Here is a 27,823-nt window from a genome sequence, read left to right on the forward strand (position 1 = left end):
ACTTGTTTAGAAGTATAAAGCTTCCAATAAATGTACAACTAGGTCAGAAGAACACTTTTGTTATTGGGTTAATGTTCCCTTTAATTCTGCTCCCTGTTTGCTGTGCAGAAATGATGCAGAAATGAAGTGGAACGTTAGACATTGGATGTGTTTATTAACACTGTGTATTTTCCTCTCTGCACATTTGCTTATGAAGAAGGGCAGGAGTTTGGCTGACGGGGTTTTTCCAGTGTGAAATCTCCTGAATTCGTTGGGCTTAGTATAAAGGGCACATTTTCCCTTTCCCGCTTTCCAATCAGCATTAGTGGTCATTTTCGGCTGTCAGGAGACATGGGGCTGGGGCACTTGTGGATTTGGGTTCAAAATGATTTTTGTAAAGTTCTATTTATCCTCCTGAGAAGCCAGAAAAAAGGGTTGGGGTCCATTCCAGCTTGAAAGCCAGTTAGGGTGATATTGGGGTTTATATTGTTGCTTGAACTATGGCTGATCTTCATCATTCATCCATAAACTTGTTACAAGCTGAGGAGGGGACTGACCCAAGTCCGCAGGATCGGACTGGGTCAGCAGGATACCGGGAAAAAACCCCGGGAGGCCCTGGCCCTCATGGTCCCCTGCCGGCCCATACCCACTTCCAAGATCGGCCGGGCCAAGGGTTTCTACCTGGCCGGTTTTTTACTGGCCTAACCAGTAAAAATGATGCTTGATGACAATGTTATTAATAGAAAAAAACTGCAAGAATAGAGGAAGGCCAGTAACAATGGTGTGGGATGGCGCGCAGGCATTTGTGCATGTGCTCGGGGGGCCCCGAAGCTTGAAACCCGGTGGGCCTCCAATGCACCAGTCCAACCCTGCAAGTCTGGACCTAGAAGGAGGACTTAAACAGAAAAGTCCAACAACCACTGCTCTAGAGAGAAACACAATAACAAGGCTGGACTTTGGGGTTGGCAGCAGACGTGTGTCTTGGGCAGTGATCCCAGTGAACAGTGGCTCAGGAGCAACATGCTGCTCACCAAACCCTTGGCTCTTGCTCCCAGTGGCCTCAAAGCAGTTATAGGATCCAGAAACCCATAATCTGGAAAGTTCCGAATTATGAAAAGGCCGTCTCCTATAGACTTCAGTTTATCCAAATAATCCAAATTTTTAAAATATTTTTTAGTTGTTGTAATAATAAAACCGTAGCTTTTACTTGATCCCAGCTAAGATATAATTAATCGTTATTGGAAGCAAAACCAGCCTATTGGGTTTATTTAATGTTTATATGATTTTCTAGCAGACTTAAGGTATGAAAATTTAGACACCCTTACACATTATTGACAGGCACATGCCTAGTAATATGGACGCCTAAGTGGGTCCTTATGGGGACCTTGTGCTTATGTAACCCCTGTAGTTCTCACAGTGTACACCAGATGGCACTGTGCAGTAGTATAAAGGTCTTGGGAACCATGAGGTCTGGGTCCATTACTTTAGCCCAACCAAGCAGGCTGGAAGGGAATGGGTACATGTCGACCCTAGGCGCATTGGCCCTAGTAATAAGATAGTATACTCTTTTATAGATCACTCTAGGAGTGATAGAGAGGTTATTTAGTTGAGCAGCTCAAGGCTCCGACGAGGATATTAGAGGGATTAAGATCCCAGGGTATTACTGACCCAGAGTAGGGATTAAAGTGTTGAGACTAGGGATGGTAGGAATTCCCCTAGACTGCCACTGAAAGAGATCCTGAAAACTGGGCAATACCCCTCACAAGCTGCAACTCTCCCTGCTGTGTATTCCCTGGTATGTAGGGATTCAGCCTATACTGGTTCTTTGATTATATGCTACCTTTATGCTGTCTGAGTGTTCTGATGTGCCTTGTGCTATGTTAAATAAAGACCGTTCATTGTTTAATCATTAAAGAACTATTGCCGCCCATCATTGTGCTATTGCACCTGGTTACAGTTGCACTACACTCTGCCTCCACCACACTGCTAGGGCTTACCCCTGAGAGAGAGGGGCCTCATTTGTGCTATAACCACACACTGATAGTATCTTAAACTGACTAAAGCAAAGTCAGTTTACTATAGCGCTACATATATGCACTATTTTGGATTCTGCCGAACCCCCGAATCCTTTGCAAAAGATTCGGACAAATACCGAACCAAATCCTTATTTGCATATGCAAATTATGGGGGGGAAGGGGAAAACTTTTTTACTTTTGTGACAAAAAGTCATGCAATTTCCCTCCCAGCCCCTGATTTGCAAATGCCAATTAGGGTTCAGTCAGGCAAAAGGATTCGGCCGAATCCTGCTGAAAAAGGCAGAATCCCGAACAGATTTCTGGATTCGGTGCATCCCTAATATATATGTATGGGATCCATTATCCAGAAACCCATTATCCAAAAACTTCCAAATTACGGAAAGGCCTTCTCACATAGACTCCATTTTATCCAAATAATCCACATTTTTAAAAGTATTTCCTTTTTCTGTGTAATAATAAAACAGTAGCTTGTACTTGATCCCAACTAAGATATAATTAATCCTTATTGGAAGCAAAACCAGCCTATTGGGTTTATTTAATGTTTACATGATTTTCTAGTAGACTTAAGATACAGTATGAAGATCCAAATTACGGAAGGATCCGTTATCCGGAAAACTCTGCTCCCGAGCATTCTGGATAACTGGTCCGATACCTAGGGTTGCCACCCGTCCGTATTTTACCGGCCTAAACGGTAAAACACCTGCCGGGGCCGGTGTAGCTGCCGGTAAATTGTAATACGATTTACAAAAGCCCTTGCCTGCCGGTGAAAACTTGCTTAGGCCCTACCTCGTGGCTTTGCCCCTTTTTGCGGCACAGCCCGACTGCTCCGCCCCTTTTTTCGCCACGGTCTGCCCCTTAATTCCCGCCCCCACCACTGCCCAGTATTTTTTTTTTTAAAAAAGATGGCAAACCCTACCCATACCTGAAATCCAAGTTTCCAAAGTTTTTTTTTTTTTTTTTTTTGCATAAAAACCAGCTGTTCTGCCAGAGTCTCCTGTGGGCTGTCAGTCCACATAGGCCAATCACAGCCCATAAATGGCACCCCAAGAACTTTTTTCATGCTTGTGTTGCTCTCTAACTTTTTTTTACATTTGAATATGGCTCAAAGGTAAAAAAAAAAAGTTAGGGAACCCTGATCTAGATTTTAGGGTGCAGTTGGCAGGGCAAAATTGTGATGGCCAGTCCTGGTAGAGGTGCAGTGAAGCAGACAAGTAAGTGATTGGGCAGGAAAGTGTCGGCCCAAATAATATTGTTTTGAGGACCAATACTGCGTGGCCTTAAATATATGGCTGTACTGAGCCCAATTCTACCCTAAAATGTCCCAGTTAATTGTTCTTGGTGCCTATGATGGGAATCAGTCTTTGGACCTATTTAGTTGGCTACATCTCTGAGCCAATAGGAAGTGCCCCTCCTGCATTATAACAAAGCAGGTGGGAGGGGTTAAGAAAACATTGTGCCCAGCCTATCAGTGAGACAATGGCAGCAAAAGCAAGGCTGAATGTGCAAACTGAGCCAATAGCAACTTGACAGAAATGTTAAAAATTGTGAAAGACAAAAATAAAAGACAGAGGTTTAGATGTCATTTAACATTACGTTACAAAGAATCCCCTAAAGCACCGGGCTGTTCTGGCTTTGGAGGTTTGAAGGAAAAAAAAGCAGAAAACCACAATGTTTGTGCAATATCGAGCGTCTCCATCTGTCTACTTTAGATAAAGGTCTTTTCAGGGCTCACAGACGTTAAAGGGACACTATCGCAACAAGAGAGGTTCTGTTTCTCAGTGAAGCTTGCGGTGAGAGGCACATCTCTGCTAAACGTGGAACTTGGGGATTTAGAAAGCAAAGAGTATGGCAACTGGTTTCCTTGATGTAGCAGCTCAGTGTTGGGACACGACTGGTTAAAAAAAGTGCTTGCTTCAAAACATTGTCTAATATTGTGTAATATGATTTTTAGGGAAAAAATGTGTACTAAGCAAGTGTTGCATTCAAATACATTGAATTTTTAAGGGTTATTTACCCTTTGAAGGACCAGTAACTCCAACAAATGAAAGGGTTCTGTGTGAAATTAAAAATAATGGGCTGTTGCTCTGCACTGGTTACAATTATGTGTGTTTGCATTAGAAGAAGCGCTGCTGGTGTGTGTGTGTGTGTGTGCGCGCGCGCAGTGTCGGACTGGGGCACCTGGGGCCCACCAGATAACCTGATTTGAAGGGCCCCTCCATATACTGACGAAACCCCACAAGGGATAAAAAAGGAAATGCATACCAAAGTGAACATTTTTAATTGTATACTATTAAATAAGATTTGTGGGAATGTGATTCTGGACCTTAGATTGTAAGCTCCAATGGGACAGGGAGTGATGGGCATGTGATAGGGCCTTCTGATGGTAAGCTTCACTGGGGAAGGGACCAGTAGGAATGTGATAGGATAGGGGCCTTACATTGTAAGCTCACTGAGGCAATAACTGATGTGATGTGAATAAGATAGGGACTTGTAAGCTCAATGGGCAGGGACTGATCAAAACGTGATAACACCTGGTATGCAAAGTCCACACAACTGAAGATTGAAAGACAGCCCATGTGCAAATAAAGTAGTAAAATTATATTATAAACAAATCTTGTAAACGCCATTTGCTTTATGAATTGCATTACATTTAATCAGCTGGTAATTCATTAATTGATTAAAAATGTGTTATCTACATTAATCAAGTAAAAAAATCATTGAGCATTTCATTTATTTTATAATTTTTATTTCATGTTCAGATTAAAAAAAAAGGTCATTGTCGGTTATGGGTATAATTAAGGCCAACAAAGTTCATACTCCTTGCCCTGCCCCCGCAACCCCCAAGGGTTATTAAGGCCGACATACATAGTCCAAGTCCCCCCAACACCCCGCCTTAGATCATTTGCTCACCAGGCAGCACTGTAGTATAAATTGATATGCTCCAATAAAACTGGACTGGCAGAGGGGAGAAGAGGGACTGAATAGGCACTCGTCACATTCGGACATCATCTGCCCAACCACTTGCCCAGACGTGAAAGTGAATGCAGCCACAGCCAGTATCCACTGCATCAGCAGTACCGATCGCTCTCTGACGTATGGCGCCTCTCTCTTCCCCCCCACGTGAACGCTGTGACGGTGACGTCATCAACAGGTGCGCACTGTCGCACAGGGGAAAGGGAAACATGCGCGCGGCCACAGCGAACAGGCAGGCCCAGCAGACCGAGTCAGGGAGCGGAGCAGCCTTGCCACCAGTTTGGTACTAGCCAGGCAACCCCCATATAGTAGCGGCAGCGTTGCGGGACCCATTACGATTAGTTTGGAAGCGCAAATACAGTGTGCAAACCAGAGCCCTGACAATAAATAGATCAGAGAGTGGACTCAGATGGGGCCCACAAGGACTGGGGCCCACCGGGATATTTCCCGGTTTCCCGGCGGGCCAGTCCGACCCTGTGTGTGTAAATAATCTGCGTGTAGTATTGGGGGCGGCCATTTAAGATCAAATAGGGCACATGGTTACACAGCTGTTTAAAGGGGTGGTTCACCTTCAAGTTAACTTTTAGTATGTTAAAGAAAGGCTAATTCTAAGCAGCCTTTCAGTTGTCCTTGATTTTTTTTCTGTTTATAGTTTATTTTAATTATTTGCCTTCTTCTGACTCTTTCCAGCTTTCAGATGTGAGTCGCTGACCCCATCCTAAAAATGCTCTGAACAGCTACAAATGTATTTTTACAATTTTGCATTTCTTGTTTTACTATTGAGGTCCCTTCCTATTCATATTCCAGTCTCTTATTCAAATGAATGCCTGGTTGCTAGCCTAGCAACCAGATTACTGAACCTGCAAAGTGGAGAGCTGCTGAATATATATGTATATAGATATATATATATAGGACCGCCATCAGAAATCACAGGGCCCATACGCCAAAATTTCCTGGGCCTCCTGGGCTGCGCCCACCGAAAGCCCCACCTACAGGTATGTCCTCCCCACCCCACAGGTCCGCCCCCCACCACACAGTAAAAAAACGAAAAAAATTATTGATGGCTAGGGTTCCCACATGTTAATAAAAAATAAAAAGATATTGGTGGTCAGGGCCCCCCATAAAAAAACATTTGTGGCCAGGGCCCCCCCCTTAAAAAATTTTGGTGGCTAGGACCCCACCCCCACATTATAAGAAAATTGGTGGCCAGGGCCCCTTAAATGTCCATACCTTCCCGTAATCAGCAGCTCTCAGAAAGATGGGGGGGCCCGGCTAATCAAGTAAGTGTGGCATGGCAGGGCCCCCCTTACCCTTGGGGCCCCCTACAACTTCCCCCCCCCCTTCCCCCCTGATGGCTGCCCTGTGTGTGTGTGTGTGTGTATATATATATATATATATATATATATATATATATATATATATATATATATATATATATAATCATTATAGACAAATAGCAGGGGACCTTTTTACCCATAAAGTGGATCACGTACCAGAGGCCTCCCCTTCAGACTAGAAGAAAAGAACTTTCATTTGAAGCAACGTAGGGGGTTCTTCACAGTCAGGACAGTGAGGTTGTGGAATGCACTGCCGGGTGATGTTGTGATGCTGATTCAGTTAATGACTATAAGAGGGACTTGGATGATTTCTTGGACAGACATAATATCAAAGGCTATTGTGATACTAAGCTCTATAGTTCGTATAGATAGTGAATAAAGTACCCCCTCTTGTAAAATATAAGGATATTATAAGTTACCGAGGAGTTTCATGACCATATAAAAACACGAGGCCAAAGGCCGAGTGTTTTTATACAGGTCATGGAACTCCGAGGTAACTTCTAATATCCTCATATTTTACAACTTGGGGTACTTTATTTATTATAATACACAAATTTCAGTGAGTCATGTGACAGAAATGACATCAGAACTCACCATTTATAACTGATGACATCACTACTCACCGTTTATAAGGATATAATTTACAAGATATTCATGGCTTTTGTGTATTATATATGGGTATATAGAATTTAATTAAAAGTAGAGAGGGGTGTATGTATGAATGCTGGGTTTTCATTTGGAGGGGTTGAACTTGATGGACTTTGTCTTTTTTCAACCCAATTTAACTATGTAACTATATATATATATAGACTTGTATGGTGTCGTGCGTCAAAATAAAAAGATGCGCGTCAAAAATATTTTGCCGTGTGACAACATTTTTTGACTCCCATAGACTTTAATGGGCGTCAGCGACATTTCGCCGGCTGCAAATTTTTGGCGAAACAGGTCAAATTCGCCCATCACTACTTCTTACATTTGAGGATAAACGGGGGGCATTGCTATGGCTTGCTGTGCTCATAGCGTTTAGTAAATGTTAATAGGAAAATATAGTGAGAGTGATCTGCCACCTATAAATATGGAAATCTAATTATAATGGGATGCTAGCGTTTTAAACACCTGTCCAAAGGGCCCATAATTACTGGGATAAAAGCCCCCAGTTCAAAAGGGTACAAAAGTTTAAAATCAAATAATTATCCCATGAATATATATTAAGTTAAAAATATGTCTTTATTACAAAATCATTTTACAAAGATAGACATACAGACCACATGGTATTCTGCGTTACTCGTTTCATACCCTCTGGTACTTTATCATATAAATAATAGTCTTAACCTAAGACACCGTGGGGTGCAGGACCCATTGCTGGGAGCGTATGAACCTTCCAGACTTATCACTGATCTATTTCCTTTCTGTAATCATGCTGTGCTTCCGCTTTCCTGTGTGAAACATAAATAAGAAAGAAATATACAGTTTGCTCCTCTATCCTTCAGTTCCCACATTCCAGAACTGTCACTTAACCCACAGTACAGCAGCCCAAGTACAGTGCTAATATTCTTTGTTATTTGAAATTTTGCCTGTATATCACTCACTTCCCAATTGTTCCAAGGGAAATAGTCCGAAGCCATAAGTCGGGTTTCTCTTCCGATTAATTTTTTCCTGTGAGCTGACAGTTAGATATGGGGGACAGAGCTTATTGTTAGCAGAAGGTTCATTGTCTGTATTTTACTTATGAGATGGATCTGCCTTTCTGTGAGGCTTTTTTCATAAATAGAAGCAGAACATTATCATCATATTATGAGCATTTGAAGTGTGTTACTTGCCCAAGCAACCTAATACAGCTTCATATGCATATAGATATAAATATGTTAGGGGAAACATTCCTTGTACCCAATATCATATGCTGTATGACTGTCTTGTAGCAGAGCAGAATTGTCTAGCTAAAGAGCCAATAGCATTTTAAAGACCAACAGACTGTCCAGTGGGCCCCATAGCCTTCCCATGATGACTGCATCACTCGGTTAACCTCCTAGATGGAAAATCCTGGCCAGCACCCCATCAAAATATCAAAGGACAGGTCTTTTCCCCAGTACATTGGCTGTGGGCATCAGTCATGCCTGAGAGATACGAGGCCTTGCTATCTATAACAGAGCAGTAGCCCTTTCTAGGAGGTGTGAGCTTGTGAATTTATTCTCATAAAGATTCCTTTTCTTGGAGCCCTCATTTTGATTGAGTGTCTTGCCCAGAACCTCAGGTTGAAGGCCCCAGTGAAGAAACAAAGTACAAGACATTTCAAATCTGCAGCAGGGGACACCATGAACAAGACCCTACATCAGTGATCACCAACCAGTAGGCCATGAATAATATATTGATCAACCCCTTGGATGTTGCTCCCAGTGGCCTCAAAGCAGGTGCTTATTTTTGAATTCCTGGCTTGGAGGCAAGTTTTGGTTTGGCCTTACATCTATATCTACATCTATATAGCCTATTTGTTCTTTGGGCACTAGATAATAAGGGCATTAAGTGAGCAGACTTTGAGGAGTGGATTAGTACTCCAACAACTCAAGAGCCCAATTAGGATTGAGGGTAGCGGAGATCTTTGATAGACTGCTTGAGAGGTGGAATTTCAGTTTAGAGTCCTGTGTTGGGTCGGGTAGAATTAGGGATGCACCGAATCCAGGATTCGGTTCGGGATTCGGCCAGGATTCGCCTTTTTCAGCAGGATTCGGATTCGGCCGAATCCTTCTGTCCGGCCGAACCGAATCTGAATCCTAATTTGCATATGCAAATTAGGGGCGGGGAGGGAAATTGCGTGACTTTTTGTCAGAAAACAAGGAAGTAAAAAATATTTTCCCCTTCCCACCCCTAATTGCATATGCAAATTAGGGTTCGGATTTGGTTCGGTATTCGGCCGAATCCTTCGTGAAGGATTCGGGGGTTCGGCCGAATCCAAAAAAGTGGATTCGGTGCATCCCTAGGTAGAATACTCGCAAAGTGGTCGGGTTTAGTGCAAAAAGTTCCAGATTCCCTGGCCGTGCAGGCAGTCCATGGGTAACCCGGCTCGGTACATGACAAAGGTACGAGCTCGATCCCTCCCTTGTGGTTCTGCCAGTTTTCTGGTTTTGTGTGTCGAGTCGAGAAGTTACTTGACCTATTGCAGGAGAAAATTTTGGTTTTGTGGGTCTGGGTTGCGGGTCACGGGTATGGGTCAGGTACTACTATTAGAGAATAGACTTGTGCAGGACTCTAAAAGTCTGGGAACTACAACCCATGAACTACTAGGAGCTTCTTAGCACCTGAATATTCGCAGCTTCTATTGCATAAATCAGCCATGGGTGCACATGTAAGTGATTTAGCTCAGCGCTGGATAGTGTGCACCTTCCTTCACTCTAAGGGGCCAATTCATTAACTTCGAGTGAAGGAATAGAAGAAAAAAAACTTCGAATTTCGAAGTGTTTTTTTGGCTACTTCGACCATCGAATGGACTACTTCAACCTTCGACTTTGAATTGAAGGAATCGATCTAAAAATCGTTCGACTATTCGACCATTCGATAGTCGAAGTACTGTCTCTTTAAGAAAAAACTTCGACCCCCTAGTTCGCCACCTAAAAGCTACCGAACCCAATGTTAGCCTATGGGGAAGGTCCCCATAGGCTTGGCTAAATTTTTTTGGTCGAAGGATAATCCTTCGATCGTTGGATTAAAATCCTTCGAATCGTTAGATTCGAAGGATTTAATCGTTCGATCGAACGATTATTCCTTCGAACGTTCGATCGAAGTATTTGCGCAAAATCCTTCGACTTCGATATTCGAAGTTGAAGGATTTTCATTCCCAGTCGAATATCAAGGGTTAATTAACTCTCGATATTTGACCCTTGATGAATTTGCCCCTAAGTGTAAGAGAGCAGTAATATCACCTGTGACTAGGGTGGCCGGTAAAAATTATGCATGACCCCAATGTTATTAATAGGGAAAAAATCTAAATATATACGAAGGCCGGTAAGGTGGCAACCCTCTTGTGCCTGAAATAAAGCAGAAAGTGAGCATAATTGCATTATCCCAGCTTTTTGTCATTTTCTTTTCATTGCTTTATTTATTACAGCTGTTCCTTCTCATTGGTTGGATGAGAGGAAATGGACGAATTAGGAAAATTTGTAGTGTCCCTTATCTCCTGCAAGTTCCGCCTGGTGAGGCCTGTGCCGGAGGGCAGGGTGCCATGCTAATGTGCCTGGGTAATTAGGTTAAGAGAGGCTGCTTTGTCTCTGCTACTCGCCTACATCATGATAACTTCTCCTATAAAGCTCATTTTAATTAGCTCTTACTAATGCCCTGTTATGGACCTGCTGGGTTTAGCCTGTGTATTTATCTAACATCCAGATAACTCTAAATTCCCAAACCAGAGGGCAGTGGAATATAAAATTCATTTAAAAATCATAAAAATAGACCAACAGCAACTTGTATTTGAATCTCACTCTCAGCAACATATAAAAAGTGAGCGGGTAAATGTTGCCTTTAAACCTCTCCACATTCCTTTAACTCTAGTCCTGTCTGTAATCTTGGCTGCTTTTGAGTCACAGATGGAAGGGGTTAAACGGGTGGAAGTGAAGGTTGTGCGAGGAAATGTTTCCTTTAATTTGTCTGTAATTATTTGCAGCGGCCGGGGGGAAGCGCAGGGAGGCGAATCAGAGGATCCGATCGACCCCATATGACATGGTAGATGGGACTGTAATTGTGAGATGAATGGGACGAGCTTTCCGATGGAGGAAACCGCACAGCCAGACGCATTCCTTTACAGCAAGTCCCAGCCTTCTCTCTGTTGTGTTGCTTAGAGCTTTGATACACGGGGATATTCTCCTCGGCACATTTCAGTGGGTCTTGATGAACCCAAACCACCTCCCTTTCACTGCAATGGCAAATGTATGGCTGAAAATCCCCCTAACTGGTGCTGCCGTGCATTCTCCATTCAAGTGACTTGGGCAACATTGGATGTTTCAGACAATTTTTTCATTGGATGCTGGGACCTAATTTTTTTTTTTTTACCCTGACTCCACTAAGGGATTTTAATGGCAAAAATAGAATAAAATGGTGCAGTATACCAAAGCAAAAAATCAAGTAAAAGCACTACCCTAGTGTACCACAGTCCAATAAGAGAATACATAAAGTTAAGAAAAAAATCTCCCAGTCTGAGGTGCAGATTTGTAGTCAAAACAGAATAATGTGAGCTTTCCCAAAAATCAAAGTAGTTAAAAATACAAAACCATTTTTAGGATGTGAGAGACAAAAAAAAAAGCCTGACGAGTTTCATGCCTGTTGGGGCACATGCCCACCAGCCTATGAGTAAGATCCCCAACAGGCATGAAACGCATCAGACTTTTTTGTCTCGTGTAAATGTTTTTTTCGGTTTGATTTTTGGGAAAACTCACATTTTTATGTTATGTTAGTGGCCGATTTGGTATTTGCCACGTTTATTCTAAGAACCTCAGGCATCAGGTTCTGCACAGGCACAGGGACACCGTGTGAAATGTCACGAAAGGGTTAAAGGGATTCTGTTGTGATTTTTATGATGTTGTTTTTATTTCTAAATCACATTGTATAGCCTGCAAATAATTCACTCTACAATATAAAATTTCATTTCTGAACCAGCAAGTGAAATTAGTTGAAATATTGGTGTCATTTTGCCTGGTCATGTGCTTTCAGAAAGAGCCAGCACTTTAGGATGGAACTGCTTTCTGGCAGGCTGCTGTTTTTCCTACTCAATGTAACTGAATGTGTCTCAGTGGGACCTGGATTTTACTATTGAGTGCTGTTCTTAGATCTACCAGGCAGCTGTTATCTTGTGTAAGGGAACTGTTATCTGGTTACCTTCCCATTGTTCTGTTGTTAGGCTGCTGGGGGTGGGGGGTGATATCACTCCAACTTGCAGTACAGCAGTTAAGGCTAAGGCCACACTAGGCGATAGCGCCGCGATTTGACTCGCGGCGACTTTTCGCCGCGACTTTAAAGCCGCAATCGCTGGGGAAACTTTTGCGCTGGCGTCTATGGGGAATCGCGAAAAATCGCCACCGTAAAAACACACGCGGCGATCTTTTTTCTATTGTCGCTCGAAATCGCCTAGCGAGGCAATTTCGAGCGACAGTAGAGAAAAGATCGCCGCGTGTGTTTTTACGCTGGCGATTTTTCGCGATTCCCCAGAGACGCCAGCGCAAAAGTTTCCCCAGCGATTGCGGCTTAAAAGTCGCGGCGAAAAGTCGCCGCGAGTCAAATCGCGGCGCTATCGCCTAGTGTGGCCTTAGCCTAAGAGTGACTGAAGTTTATCAGAGCACAAGTCACGTGACTGGGGGCAGCTGGGACACTGACAATATGTCTAGCCATTTATCAGATTTCAAAATTCAATATAAAACAAATCTGTTTGCTCTTTTGAGAAACTGATTTCAGTCTGCTGGATCAGCACTATTAGGGTGGTGGCAGGCGAGGAGATTAGTCGCCTAGTGACACGTTTCCTCTACTTTGGGCAACTTCAGAAATCCAAAGCAATTCCGCCGGCAATTTATTGCCAGCGCGAAGGCAGTGCGGGTAGATTAGTCGCCCGTAGTAGAGGAGATTTGTTTCTTGGTTGACTAATCTCCCTGTGTCCCACCACCCTTAACTGATAAGTTTTGAAATGTTTTTTTTTCCCATGACAGTATCCCTTTAAGTGTGAGTGATATATGGGTCTCAGTAAAGCATCAAGTGTAGATAAGGTGGGGGTAAGATGGCTGTAGTGGATGAAAAGGATGCACCGAATCCAGGATTCGGTTTGTGATTCAGCCTTTTTCAGCAGGATTTGGCCGAATCCTTGTGCCTGGCTGAACCAAATCCTAATTTGCATATGTAAATGAGGGGCAGGTAGGGAAATTAGGTGACTTTTTGTCACAAAAGAAGAAATTTTTTCACATTTTTTCTTTCCTGACCCTAAGTTGCATATGCAAATTACGGATTTGGTTCGGTATTCGACCGAATCTTTCACCAAGGATTCGGGGATTCGGCCAAATCCCAAATAGTGGATTCGGTGCATCCCTAGTGGATGAACAGCTAAATGGACATAGGTTGGTCAGTGATACTTTATACAACAGTTGCTTTTAAATGGAGCTCACTGACCCCATCTTAAAACAAATGCTCTGTAAGGCTACAAATGTATTGTTATTGCTACTTTTTATAACTCATCTTTCTATTCAGGCCTCTCCTATTCATATTCCAGTCTCTTATTCAAATCAGTGCATGGTTGCTAGGGGAATTTGGAGCCTAGAAACCAGTTTACCAAAACTACAGACTGGATTGCTGCTGCTTAAAAGAATAACAAAAAAAAAATCACAAATAATAAAAAATGAAAACCAATTAGATTGTATCACTCACACTACATCATACTAGGCAAAGGGGTTTGTTCACCTTTAAATTAACTGTTAGTATGATTTAGAGAGAGAGATTCTGAGACAATTTGCAGTTGGTTTTCATATTTGTGATTTTTGAGTTATTTAGCTTTTTATTCAGCAGCTCTCCAGTTTGCAATTTGGTTCCTAGGGTCCAAATCACCCTAGCAACCATGTATTCATTAGAATCAGCGACTGGAATATGAATAGGAGAGGCCTGAATTTGAAAGATGAGTAGAAAAAAAAGCAGCAATAATTATTCATTTGTAGGTTTACGGAGCATTTGTTTTTAGATGTGGTCAGTGACCCCCATTTCAAAGCTGGGACAAATGAGGCAAACATTTAAAAAAAAAAAAACAATGAAAAAATTGAAAAGTTGATTAGAATTGGCCATTATATAACATATTAAAAGTTGACGTAAAGATGAACCACCACTTTAATTTAGGTGAAGAAATCCCTTGACTGCCTTAGGCTGCTCTGTACAGTGAAACTGTCTTCTGTCCTGACATATTGGCACTTAACACGCCAGTTAATAGTGCTACTCCAGCAGAATTCTGCACTGAAATCCATTTCTCAAAAGAGCAAACAGATTTTTTTATATTCAATTTTGAAATCTGACATGGGGCTAGACATATTGTCAATTTCCCAGCTGCCCCAAGTCATGTGACTTGTGCTCTGATAAACTTCAATCACTCTTTACTGCTGTACTGCAAGTTGGAGTGATATCACCCCCCGCCAGAGCCCATTGCGCATCATAATCGGATCGTTTGGCCGTGCAGCTTAACGTTCAGATTACCCCCGATATAGCCATGCTCGTTAATGGCATATCGGGGAAAGATCCGCTTGTTTGGCGATGTTGCCAAACAAGCGGATCTTTGCGTCTATGACCACCTTAAATCATGCTGAATGTAACGTAAGCAGTGTGGCAGCTCCTACTGAGAAATAAGGGCCACTAAGCAGTAAAATAAATGTTTGAGGCACAAGTGTAATTTGCCAAGAATCAAAAAATAAAAGAATAGAATAGTCTATTTAGGATTATTCCCTTCCCACCCTGCAGCCGTAGCTCCATCTGTAGCTTGAGATAAGGACAGAGCGCCTGACTCATAGTTTGATCTTTGGAATGGAGAACAGTGGATCCGTGTCTGGGATGAAAGATTTAATGAGCAAAGCCGTAAGATTATCCCCTCCAGACTGCGGCCGACTCGGGATATCATTGAATAAATACTGCACCCAAAATAACTTCTGTATTGGGGGGGGGGATATGCCTTTAAATGGACCCATATATATTACATAAAATCACTACTTCACTTGAACCACCTTCTGCTCAGGGAATAAGCTCTGCAGTGCTGGACGCCTCTTTATCTTTCACTTATAGACCAACTGCAACATTGTAAGGGAGATGGGACACTGGGCATATTCACCTGGAGAGAAGAAACCCCAGACCAACCATTCTACCTACCAATGTCTGTAATGGGAATCACCTGTCACCGCCCTTGACCTTTGCCCAAAAACAGAGAGAAAAGCAGTCTTTAGCTAAAGCTTTCAGCAGGGCAATGAAAATAATCCAATTTTGTATTTTGCAATATTTATAAAAAAGCAATAAAATGTCTTCAAGTGTAATTAGTCAGTGCTGCCAAATTCCCACCAAAGTCTGCAGCGTAAACCAACTAGCCCTAAGGCTACATTCCCCTCCATGCCACTAAGATAACACCTTAGATCCCATAATAATCCCCTTTTATATTGAAGGCTACTGTGCCTGGAGCGACCGTGGGCTCCCACTTGTATAAACACTAACACTACACTAACACTACACTAACACTACACTAACACTACACTAACACTAACATTGAGTGTGGGACTTCCTCCCCTGTCTGAGCTTCTGTTCAGCTCCGTCAGCATTTTATCTGCCGGAAATAAAAAGGGGGAAATGCATCAGTCGTCGTTATTTAAAATAAAACATTTTTGCCTGTATTGATGCAATAATAACACTGTGTTGCACTATGACTATAAACACAAAGATACAGGTTTCACTTACTGCATTGTTGCACAGGAGATTGTAACGTGTCTGGATCAGGTCTTCATTTCATCTTAAAGGAAAACTATACCTCCCAAACAATGTAGGTCTCTATTAAAAGATATTGAGTAAAACAGCTCATGTGTAAAACCCTGCTTCATGTAAATGAACCATTATCATAATAATATACTTTTTTAGTAGTATGTGCCATTGGGTAATCATAAATAGAAAATTGCCATTTTAAAAAATAAGGGCCACCCCCTGGGATCGTAAGATTCACTGTACTCACATACAAACCACATGTAAGGTCACATGAGCCAATTAACAGTCAGAGTTCTGCCTTTTGCTTCCTCACTTCTTCCTGTTACAGTTAGTGTTGTAGTATTTCTGGTCAGGTGATCTCTGAGGCAGCACAGATAGAGTCACGAAATGGTGGTTCAAGGCAAGAGATGTAAAAGGGCAATATTTATGTAAATATATATTCCAGTTTGGTAAGATTCTTTAATATGTCATTCAATTTGATATAAACTATCTGTTGCTTAAGTATTCATTTTGGGGGTATAGTTTTCCTTTAAAGGGGTTGTTCACCTTTGAATTAACTTTTAGTATGATGAAGAGAGTGATATTCTGAGACAATTCAGTTGATTTTCATTTTGTTAATTTTTAGTATGTTACAGACTGGTCAATTCTAAACACATTTTCAATTGGTCTTCATTATTTTTTTTATATATATATATATATATATATATATAGTTTTTAAATTATTTTCCTTTTCTGATTCTTTCCAACCTGCTAGAATGAGAATTTTGTTTTCCGAGAGCCATGCTGCAGGCGATTTCTCATTCTAGCAGGCGAAAGACAGGGGGAAGCAGTTTGGGGAGATTAGTCGCCCCAAAGAAGATGCGATTAGTTGCCGGGCGACTAAATCTCCCGAATCAACCAGTGTGACCTTACCCAAAGGGGAGTGTGAGTCCATTACAGACAGGGCAACAGGTGCTTTATCAGCACAACCAATCGTTTCCTTGTTCCATTTACAGCTTTCTTTGGAAAGACTAAAATAACTGAAATTGTTTCCAAGCTCTGAGTTCTTATATTATTTCTGGATTTTTTTGCTATAAATGTACAAAGACTCTAGTGCCCTCTAGTGGCACCCAGCTAAATTGCAGCATCAGAAGCCCCAGGCATTGTATAGACCAGTGATCCTCAACCAGTAGCTCATGAGTAACATGTTGCTCTCCAACCCCTTGGATGTTGCTCTCAGTGGCCTCAAAGCAGGTGCTTATTTTTGAATTCCAGGCTTGGAGGTAAGTTTTGGTTGTATAAAAACCAGGTGTACTGACAAACAGAGCCTCCTGTAGGCTGCCAGTCCACATAGGGACTACCAATAGCCAATCACAACCTCATTTGGCACCACCCCGGAACATTTTTCATGCTTGTGTTGCTCCCCAAATCTTTTTACATCTGAATGTTGCTCACCGGTGAAAAAGGTTGGGGATATAGAGTAAAAAGATTATTTTCTATTTGTCTAGCACACCGCTTATAAACCCCTCTCCCACCAGCATAACCGTGTTACCTAGTCCTCCTATATTGTGACCCAGCTGACGTGCTGCTGCCTTATACTGTGGGAATATATAGGAAAGAGCAGATCCACAAGCTCAGCCAGAACTTTATTCAACAATGGACTTATAGACCCTGTGTATATTTACTATGAATCCTATTTAAAGGTTCTGATTCAGCTGAATGCTCTATATTCCCTTTGGCACTGGAAACAAGCTGTGCCACGTGACTATAATGGTCGCTAATTGCAAGCTCTTTTGATCTGTTGGCAGTGTGTGTCCAGTAATACTGTTATTATAGCATAAACTGGAAGCCGTCCCATGGCCCCTGCTCAGGGGAATTTACTCTCGAGCACTCAGATGCCGTGAATGAGAATAGATTTGTGCTCGTGCCTTGAGTTGTTCTGTAAATATAATTACACTGCGTTAATCTGGGATCCGTGTTCTGCTGAGCGTGTGTGTGGGGCTTGGCTGACCTGCAACCCCTTGAGGCATTTGTAAATCAGGACCGGAAATTGGCTCCCTGCCATCAGGATGTTGGGTCTCTTGTGGTCTCCGCTGTTCTCCAGTGCAGTAATACCAGGAGATTAGGCTCTTTGTACATTATGTCCCTAGTTATATCCTGGGGCCAAGTAGCCGTGCAATAAGCATCCAGTGCAGCCCAAACTGTGCGGCTTAATCCCACCACCTGGAGGGGCTCAACCTGAACCCAAGCTAGGGTGAGATCTGGAGTGTCTCCCTATCTTCTCTTATAGATACTCCAGGTAAGTTTAGCAGGACAGCACTCAGTCTGAGTGGGGTTTGGGGGAATATACTGTATTGTTATAGTCAAGGGGGGCCTTGTGAAAGGCTTGACTTCCACTGTAACTTCACTGTGTGTATTTTAATATTAAAAAAAAACTAAAACCATGTACTCTGATAAAATAGATGAATAAATCGGGTTGTTCACCTTTAAATTAACTGTTAGTATAATGTAGAGAGTGATATTCTGAGACCATTTTTGCAACTGGTTTTCATTTTTTTATTATTTGTGGCTTTTGAGTTATTTAGCTTCTTATTCAGCAGCTCTCCAGTGTGCAGATTAAGCACTAGCAGATTAAATTCCCCTAGCAACCATGCACTGATTTGAATAACAGACTGGAATAGGATTTGGAGAGGCCTAGAAAGACGAGTAATAAAAAGTAGCAATAACAATACATTTGTATCCTTACAGAACATTTGCACATTAGAGATGGGCGAATAAATCCGCCAGGTGCAAATTTGCGGCAAATTTCTGTGTTTCGCCACTGTCGAATAAGTAAAAATTTTTTTAGACACGAGTCAATTAGAATTAGCCATTCCTTAACATACTAAAAGTTACCTTAAGAGTTAGCCACCTTTTTAAACCCCATTCATTAGAGGTATTTGTTCCAAAATGCTCTCTTCCCACCTCCAAATAAGTACACCTGACTTAGCTCAGCCCCTCCTGATTTTTGATATACGATTTGGTTTGGGCTTATTGGACCCAATATATATATCTATATATAGATATATATATATTTATATTTAATTTTGAAATCTGACATATGGCTAGACATATTGTCCGTTTACCAGGTGCCCTCAGTCATGTGACTTGTGCTCTGATAAACTTCTCTGCAAATTCAGTGTAAATTATTTCTCACAACATGTTTCGGATATAAATACCCTTCATCAGGTGCTTGTTACAAATGTAATTGAACCCAAGCTATTTATTACCCCATTTACACCAACAATAACTGTTGGCTCCAGCTAGTGGCCAGACATAATAGACATTTACCTAACGGAGTATTGCCATCTTGTGGCCTGCTCCGATAATGCACCAAGCGTAATAAATACAATCGTATAAATTCAGAACCACAGTCTCATGGACAGTTACAATACATAGTATATCAATAGTATCCTTATTCTGTCACAACTTGAATAACATTATACCACAACAACGTTTAACATTTCAGTGTTCACATAAATAATAATAAAATAATAAATAAACTTCAGTCACTCTTTACTGCTGTACTGCAAGTTGGAGTGATATCACCTGCCTTCTCCCCCAGCAGCCTAACAACAGAACAATGGGAAGGTAACCAGATAGCAGCTCCCTAACACAAGATAACAGCTGCCTGGTAGATCTAAGAACAACACTCAATAGTAAAATCCAGGTCCCACTGTGACACATTCAGTTACATTGAGTAGGAGAAACAACAGCCTGCCAGTAAGCAGTTCCATCCTAAAGTGTTGGCTCTTTCTGAAAGCACATGACCAGGCAAAATGACCTGAGATGCACCTACACACCAATATTGCAAGTAAAAAATACATTTGCTGGTTCAGGAATGAAATTTTATATTGTAGAGTGAATTATTTGCAGTGTAAACAGTGCAATTTAGAAATAAAAACGACACCATAAAAATCATGGCAGAATCCCTTTAATACTAGTATAGGGTGGGTTTTGGTTAACCATATAAGACAAAAAATATATATATAAATATAAATAAATAAATATATATATATATATATATAGCCCCTGTGTATACCACAGGTCTTAATCCAACAGCTGATTGGTGAACCCAAACACCCAGCCTAGCTGTACTTTGAATCAAGAGTAAACTTAGCATTGACTAAAATGTTTTTTCCCCCCTTAGGAAACTTGGATTTTGGTTACAGCTGCTGTATGATCACCACCCTCTGGATTATTGACCAGTGAATGCCTTAAATTGTGCCTTTGGTCTCAGAACATTCCTTTCTATACAGTATGGTCTCCGGAGGTCTATGAGAATGGGTTGTGTTGGGTCCCATGTGTCTGGTTTAGGGGCCATTTCTTACCAGTGAATTCAATCTAAACTCTGCCCCAGGGCCAATGTAGAACTGATGGTTCACATAATGTTCAAAGCCTTGGATTTCCATAATGCCCATCACTCAGGAGAATGCCGAGCTCTTCCTCGCTCTTCTCCATCGGTGGCTGAAGGACAATGTCGGGGAGGAGAGCGAAGAGCCAGAGAAGCGCCTGTACCTGGCCGCCATACACAAACTGACAGACTACATACAGTTCAATTTTACGTTGGATGAAAGCACCTCCAAGTTCAACCACAGTGCCTTGGATATGGAAATCTGCACAGTGTACTTAACCAAGGGCGAAGGAGATGATGATGTCCTGGGTCTGAGCTTTGGAAATATCCCAATATTTGGCCAAGGAGGGGAGAAACGCAGAGGCGGGAAAAAGAGGAGGGTACAGAACGGGCCGATCCTTGATGTCGGATGTATCTGGATAACTGACGTAAAAAGACAGAGCAAGGCGGCCAAATGTGGGAAAATGAAACTACGGGACGAGGTTCTGTCTCTCAATGGGCAGCTCATGGTTGGGGTAGACGTCGGCGGGGCCAGGTAAGATTATATCCAATATTATGTTCAACAACTGTTAAAGGAAATGTAAAACCTCAAAAAATATGAATGCAGAATTGGTGTGTGTGGGGGGGAGTCATGGGGAAGTATTTAATGCTTTGGCAAGGGGAAGGAAACCCTCTCCGGGGGGATCTTTTTAAAGAGTGATTATGGGATTTTGTTTTAGTTTATCCTTCCGTCACACAAAAGAGTGACTTATATTGCAAAATATCAGGCTCCCCCCTCTGGACTCCCTCCATAGCTATAAACACAGCAAATGACAATTGTGGGAATTCTGAACGGCTGGGTTCTATTGTGTTTGGTTTATCATGGGAAGTGTAACCGGCGGCTTGGTTTTTATAAAGAGCTCTCCGTTGCATCAATAATCATAGGTTTATTGTATTAAATGTGCCACTCTTCTGCATAATTGGGCTTGTACTGATAGGGGGAGGGGCCTGCTCCGGAGAGCTTACACTCTAAGGGAAATGGCATAGGAGATAATTGACGTCCCCTTGGGCAAAAAGGCAACCAAAAATAATTTTGAATTGAAAAGCTTTGAAACTTTCCATTCCAGTGTGATTTAGCTGCCTGGGAACGGGCCGTTTCAAGGCTTTTCAATGATGAAGTATTTTGGGGTGTTTTGTTGTCAGAGGGAAGCAAAATTTTCTGTGCGTCATCGCCCGAAAACAGAAGAGAAGTGATGTATATGGCGGCCAAGATAGTTGTGATAAATGTATAGTGGAAAATGCAGAAGCAGGAGTTAATGGGTGTGTAGGATAAGGGTTGCCCCCCAGCTGGTATTTTACATGCCTAGTCTGGACTGATATTACAAATTTACTAATAAACTTTAGTTGCGCCCCTGTCCACTCACTCAAAGGGTTTCACCTTTAAATGAACTGTTAGTAAGATGTAGAGAGGGATATTCTGAGACAATTTGCAATTGGTTTTAATTTTTTATTATTTGTGGTTTTTGAGTTATTTAGCTTTTTATTCAGCTGCTCTCCAATTTCAAAGGGTCCAAATGACCCTAGCAACCATGTATTGATTGGAATAAGAGACTGGAGTATGAATAGGAGAGGTCTGAATAGAAAGAGGACTAGTCACAGGAAGAAGGCAAATAATTAAAAAAACTAGAAAGAATGAAGGCCAATTGAAAAGTTGCTTAGCATTAAGGCCCCCCCATACACGGGCCGATTAAAGGTACTGACAGACCAAGTTGGCAGCTTATTGGCCTGTGTGTGGGGCCATCCGACAGGCTTTTCCGATCGATATCTGTCCAAAAGTCGGGCAGAACTCGATCAGGCAGGTTAAAAAATCCCGTCACATTGCGGCCGCATCTGTGCGTTTATGCGGTCCCACGATCCGACCGCCCATACCGAATCCATTATGATTCAATCGTTGGGCCTGGCCAAACGAGCGGATCTCTATGGGGGGAATTCACAAAAGTGTCGGTAAAATAAGTAACCCAGAAGTGGCGTTCGACAAATTTGTTAAATGTCGTACGAACAGCAAATTCACAAAGGCAGATGTTACCATCTCTGAATGTCTCATAAGTCTGTCAATTTTCTAAAATGTCGTATATCTTTTTCATCGTACAAACGACATTTACCAAGACTTTTCAAAAGACAATTTGACCGACATTTTCATTTTGGAGAGCCTAAAGTGTCTGAAAAATTGACGGTAAAAAAAAATGAGTTTACGAGTAATTCATGAAAAGTGGCGCCGAAGAAAAACCACGCCCACTTTTAACGACACTAATTCAAAAGTGTCGTACATGTCGGAAAATTGGCGGAGAAATGCTCTGTGAATTTGTCGGCTGTTGCTACGACACTTTCTACGACATTTTAAAGACATTTTTTCGTTCCCGACACTTTTGTGAATTCCCCCCCATGTCTATGGCCACCTTTAGCCATTCTATAACATACTAAAAGTTAATGTAAAAGTGAACCACTTTAAACTTCATCCCAATTCACCCCAATCTTAACCAAGACTAGAAGGGAAATTAGATGATGTCTAAGAGCAAAGCTATGAGTTGTCCCAACAGAGAGAAGGTGAGGAGAGAAGGTGGAGGCCACAGAAGGAGCAGTGAGAGCCACATGTGGGTTATAGCTGAGCAGTGGCACAGAGATTAACAGAGAGCTGGGCCTTTTGGGTTTAGCTGCATATTTTTACTTTTACAGGGGGATTAAATGGCTGATGATGTTGTTGGTTCATTCAATATATAAAAATGTATTTATTTTCTTATTAACAGTCACTGTTTAGTAATCCGAAATCTTACGCTCAGGGTGCATTTGCCAAACTTCTCCTCTAGGGGTCACTAGGCTCTTATTAATTTTTTTTGCTGTATCAGACACACGCTTGCACAGAGAAAGAACTGGATTGTATGTATTTCTTACAGATGGCACTAATAATGGCATAGTATTTAGTGCTACTCTTGTACACTCATTCATAAACTGGCACACACATAGGGAATGCTTGCTTCTGCTTGGCAATGGCTGCCAGGGCTCGTGGAACCAAATGATGGGGTCAAACAATGCAATAGGCAGACCCCTGTTGTTTAGGAGGAACAGGGGACCCTTGAACTTGAAGCCAGTGACCGGGCCAAAGATGGCAATCGCCAACCCCTCTGTGCCCCTAACAGGGGGGCAATCTATAAATGCCAATTTATTTTAGAACGTATAACGACCTGGGCAAATAGTAAGTCCCCTCATATCCAGGCCATAATTGAAAGCATCAGGCAGCACAGATAAAGCCTATAGTGTAATATGACTTAATAAAATCCAGAGACATGTGGCCGGGGGAAGATCTGCAGGGAGAGATCCCCAGAAAAATGCATTTAAATCTGATATTTCCACAAGGCATTACTCTTGCACCCTGGAAGACTGACAGCTCTCCCGCATATTTCTGATGGGAGGGGACGCGCCTGGGCGACGGAACACAAGGATCCTATTAATATTTTACATGTTCTATAATCTGTGGGAAAAGGAACTTGGAATTCTTTCCGTGCAGCACATTGGGAACAATGCCCCTAATAATGAATGGTACATTATTGGTCTCTATGAGCAGAGAGTCCTGCAGAAATACAGACTTTGTGGGGCTCGTTTTAAATAACTGTCCAACCTGCTGCCCTTCAACTGTTGTCAAACTATAGCTCCCAGCTCCTCCTGGCATTGATGTGTTGGGAGTTGTAGTTGACTGTAGTAGGCTGAAGAGGTGCAGGTTGGGCAGTACAGATTAAAATGCAATCCCATTTTTACTTAAATGAAAAAGAAACCTAACTCCAATATACTTTAATTAAAAAAATATGTACCGTTTTTATAACAAACCTGACTGTATGCAGTGAAATTCTCCCTTTGTTTTTACTTGCTCTGACTGCTGAGGATAGATGGTCCCTAACTGCTCTGCAGGGAAACGATCATACTTATGAACAGCACTCACCCCCGACTCACTTCCCAGAACTCAAGCAGCTTTGTTTGTTTACCTGTAGAGCAGTTGGCGAATGTGTTGAGATTTGTATTGGATTTTATTTTTGCCTTTACATCCCCTTTACTGTTTCCAACTCCAGCTGCAGGGACAAAGATCATGGAGCCAGATTTAAACAGATAAACTGGGATTCTATTTGGAGGATTATTTTGCTGCAGCCACTGGTTCTGCAGAGTTGGAGAAAGTTTGTAATAAACAATACAAAAACTATAAAATCCACATTAGATTACATGACAACACAGGACCCAGTGCAGTCTGTATATTCTGATTATTAATCAGTCTTGTTGTATCGGCTTCTGGCAGATATTATTTGACTTGTGATAATTTGACGATCCCTAAGCAGACCACTCTGAGCATGTGCACAGTCTTGGTCTTGCAGAGATGTTTAACAAAGTTACAAGATGGTGACCCCCTGTGGCCAACTTTGAAAGCATAAATCATTTGTTTAATTAGTTTTCTGGTGCAGTAAGTTGATGTTTTGTATACAAAATACAGCATAACTAGCCTTATTCTATTTTAGACTTTACTTCCCCTTTAAAGTCACTGTCGTCATTCCTACAGTGGCTACTCTATGGGGTCCCACACTGCCCCAATTTTATAATAATAAATGGTACTTTTATTATGGGTACAGAGCCCTTCCCCTTCTTTAAAACAGGGCTGTTTCAACTTGTTGCCCTTTAGCTTAAGGCTGTAAGGGAGGGGGTCTTATGAGCTGATGTTTGTCCATTGCTAAAGGGCTACAGGGTGGGCAACACTTATTCACATTGTTACTGTTGCCATCTTGCCCAGTGTGTCACTACCTACCTATAATGGTTACTCTATGGGGTCCCAGACTGCCCCAATTTGAGATCATTAACCCTAATTATAAAGGTACTTTATTGGTGTTTATACTCATAAAGACCAAAGTGAGGCAGTATGGGCCCCCACTGAGTAGAAGAGGCATGTGGCTTTTATGAAATATGACTACCCAACCCTGCAGGCTTTGTTAAACTTCAACTCCCAATACTCCAGGAGGTGTTGGAAGTTATAGTTTATCAATGACTGAAAGGCTGCAGTTTGGGCAGTGTTAATTTTATGGATGCACCGAATCCACTATTTTGGATTCTGCCGAACCCTCCAATCCTTCCCAAAAGATTCGGCCGAATACCGAACCAATTCCTAATTTGCATATGCAAATTAGGGGTGGGAAGGGGAAAACATTTTTACTTTCTTGTTTTGTAACAAAAAGTCACACGATTTCCCTCCCACCCCTAATTAGCATATGCAAATTAGGATTCGGATTCCGTACGGCTGGACAGAAGCATTCGGCCGAATCCTGCTGAAAAAGGCTGAATCCTGGCCGAATCCCGAACCGAATCCTGGATTCGGTGCATCCCTAGTTAATTTAAAGTGTCACTGTTCCTTCTTGTCTGATCTTCTACGGGGCTTCACTCTGCCCCAATTAACATCCCAAATACTCCCTCCTCCTTAAAGAAATGTTTTCAGGGTAAAAAATAAAAACTGGTTAAATAGATAGGTTGTGCAAAATAAAAATAAAAAAGTTTAAAATATAGTTAGCCAAAAATGTCATCTATAAAGCAGAGCTGTCAACCTGGCAGAGAGCGCAGTCGGGGGGGACCTGCCACAAAATTTCCGGTGATGTGACATCAGTGGAAATGACATCAGGCCTGTGCGCCTGTTCCTGAAGCCGAAGGAATTTGAATTTGTTTGCTGATCTGAAATGTAAAACATAATAACTTTCTGCCCTTGCTGTCCTTGACAATCAACATAGTTTGTTGCACAAAGGTGTTGGGTTGAGGAATCACAGCAACAGAACCCAAGGCTGGGGAGATTAGTAGCCAAGCGATAAATCTTTGCTACTGCAGGCGATTAATCTCCTTGAAATGCCCGTCCACCGACAAGAATGTGAATTGCCAGTGGGACAGCATTTGCGTTGCATCATTTTTCCCAAAGTTGCCTTAAAAGGAAACTTCGGACTTGGGAAAACAAAGCAACGCGAATGCTATCCCACCTGTGATTCACATTCTTGCCGGCAGGTAGAAATTTCAGGGAAATTAGTCGCCCATAGTAGCGAAGATTTACCACTTGCGACTAAATTCCTCGTGTGCCATCAGCCATAAACATATTATAAACCCTTTTATGTCAATGGTTCTTACAACATTCATTATATTAGCAGTTTTACATTTTTTTAATTGTAAGAACATTGTGCTTAGAAGAAAATTTACTTTTCCTTTAAGGGAAATCAAATCCTTCAACCCCTGGCAACCAATCCGGTGTTTGCTTGTTATTATTCTAATAGCTTTAGACTTAGAACGGCTCTGTTGCTGATCATTGTGTTCCCAAAACCTAGAACAGGAGCCGTGTTATTTTTTCCTTTATGTGCCTCAGTGAATGTGACTCGTGTGCACTTTGTACTGTTCTAGTGCCGAGAGAAGTGTTTTTAATGGAGCCGTAACAAATGTTCTTAGGAGGAAATGTTTTTAGGACAAGCCTTTGAGGCGTTATCTCTGGCTGCTGATATTCACGGCCGACAATAAACCCCCTCTTTATTTTTCCAGCATAAATACAACTACTAAAGTTAGATAAAACTCTTTAAGCTCCCCTTTTCCCTACCCCCTCCAAATTAGCTTTTCTTTCCCACACTTGCCTTTTTAAAGAATGTTTAGGGCAGAGACGCATGCTCTGATTCAGGGAGATTTGTCGCCCGGCGATTAATCACATCTTCTTCTCCCCGAACTGCCTCCCGCTGGCTAGAATGTAAATCGCCAGCGGGATGGCAATCTGAGCCCTACACTTTCCAAAGTCGCCTGAAGTTTCCTCGTGAGACAACTTGGAAGCGCACCGTTTGCCATCCCGCCGGTGACTTACATTCTAGCCAGCGGAAGGCAGTTCGGGGAGATTAGTCACCCCGAAGAAGAGGCAATTTATCGCTGAGCGACTAAATCTCCCCGAATCTGAGCGTGTCTATCTGCCCTAAACATCACTCGGAGCGATACGCTTTCCGAAGTCGCCCGAAATTTCCTTGTGAGGCTACTTTGGAAAACGAGGCGCATTGAAGAGTGACTGATGTTTATCAAAGCACAAGTCACATGACTGGGGCACCTGGGAAACTGACAATATGTCTATCCCCATGTCAGATTTTAAAATTAAATATTCAAAAAATCAGCTTGCTCTTTTGTAAAAAAGATTTCAGCTGAGAAGTCTGCTGGAGCAGCACTATTAACGGATGCCTTTTGAAACATGTTTTCCCATGACAGTATCCCTTTAAGGGCAGAGACGCACGCTCCGATTCAGGGAGATTAGTCGCCCAGCAAAAAATCACCTCTTCTTCAGGGCAACTAATCTCCCCGAACTGCCTCCCGCCGGCTAGAATGTAAATTGCTGGCAGGATGATAATCAATGCGCCTCATTTTCCAAAGTCGCCTCACAAGGAAATTTCGGGTGACTACGGAAAGCGTACCACTCAGAGTGATGTTTAGGGCAGATAGACACGCTCAGATTCGGGGAGATTTAGTCGCCCGGCGATAAATCGACTCTTCTTCGGGATGACTAATCTCCCCGAACTGCCTCCTGCCGGCTAGAATGTAAATTGCCGGCGGGAGGCAGTTCGGGGAGATTAGTCGCCCTGAAGAAGAGGTGATTTTTTGCTGGG

At 42.2% G+C, this 27,823-nt stretch overlaps 1 protein-coding gene across 3 annotated transcripts in view; it reads left to right on the top strand.

The window, feature by feature from the left end:
* pdzd2.S (PDZ domain containing 2 S homeolog) overlaps positions 1–27,823 on the top strand; it is a 200,281-nt gene that overhangs the window by 26,283 nt on the left and 146,175 nt on the right. For all 3 annotated transcript variants that reach the window (XM_018244541.2, XM_018244540.2, XM_018244542.2), the window contains exon 2: positions 19,953–20,691. In XM_018244541.2, the coding sequence (XP_018100030.1) occupies positions 20,216–20,691 (476 nt within the window). In that variant the 5' untranslated portion in view covers positions 19,953–20,215. The remainder of the gene's footprint in view (positions 1–19,952; positions 20,692–27,823) is intronic.

Source organism: Xenopus laevis, chromosome 1S, assembly GCF_017654675.1.
Source record: "Xenopus laevis strain J_2021 chromosome 1S, Xenopus_laevis_v10.1, whole genome shotgun sequence".
NCBI lineage: Eukaryota > Metazoa > Chordata > Amphibia > Anura > Pipidae > Xenopus > Xenopus laevis.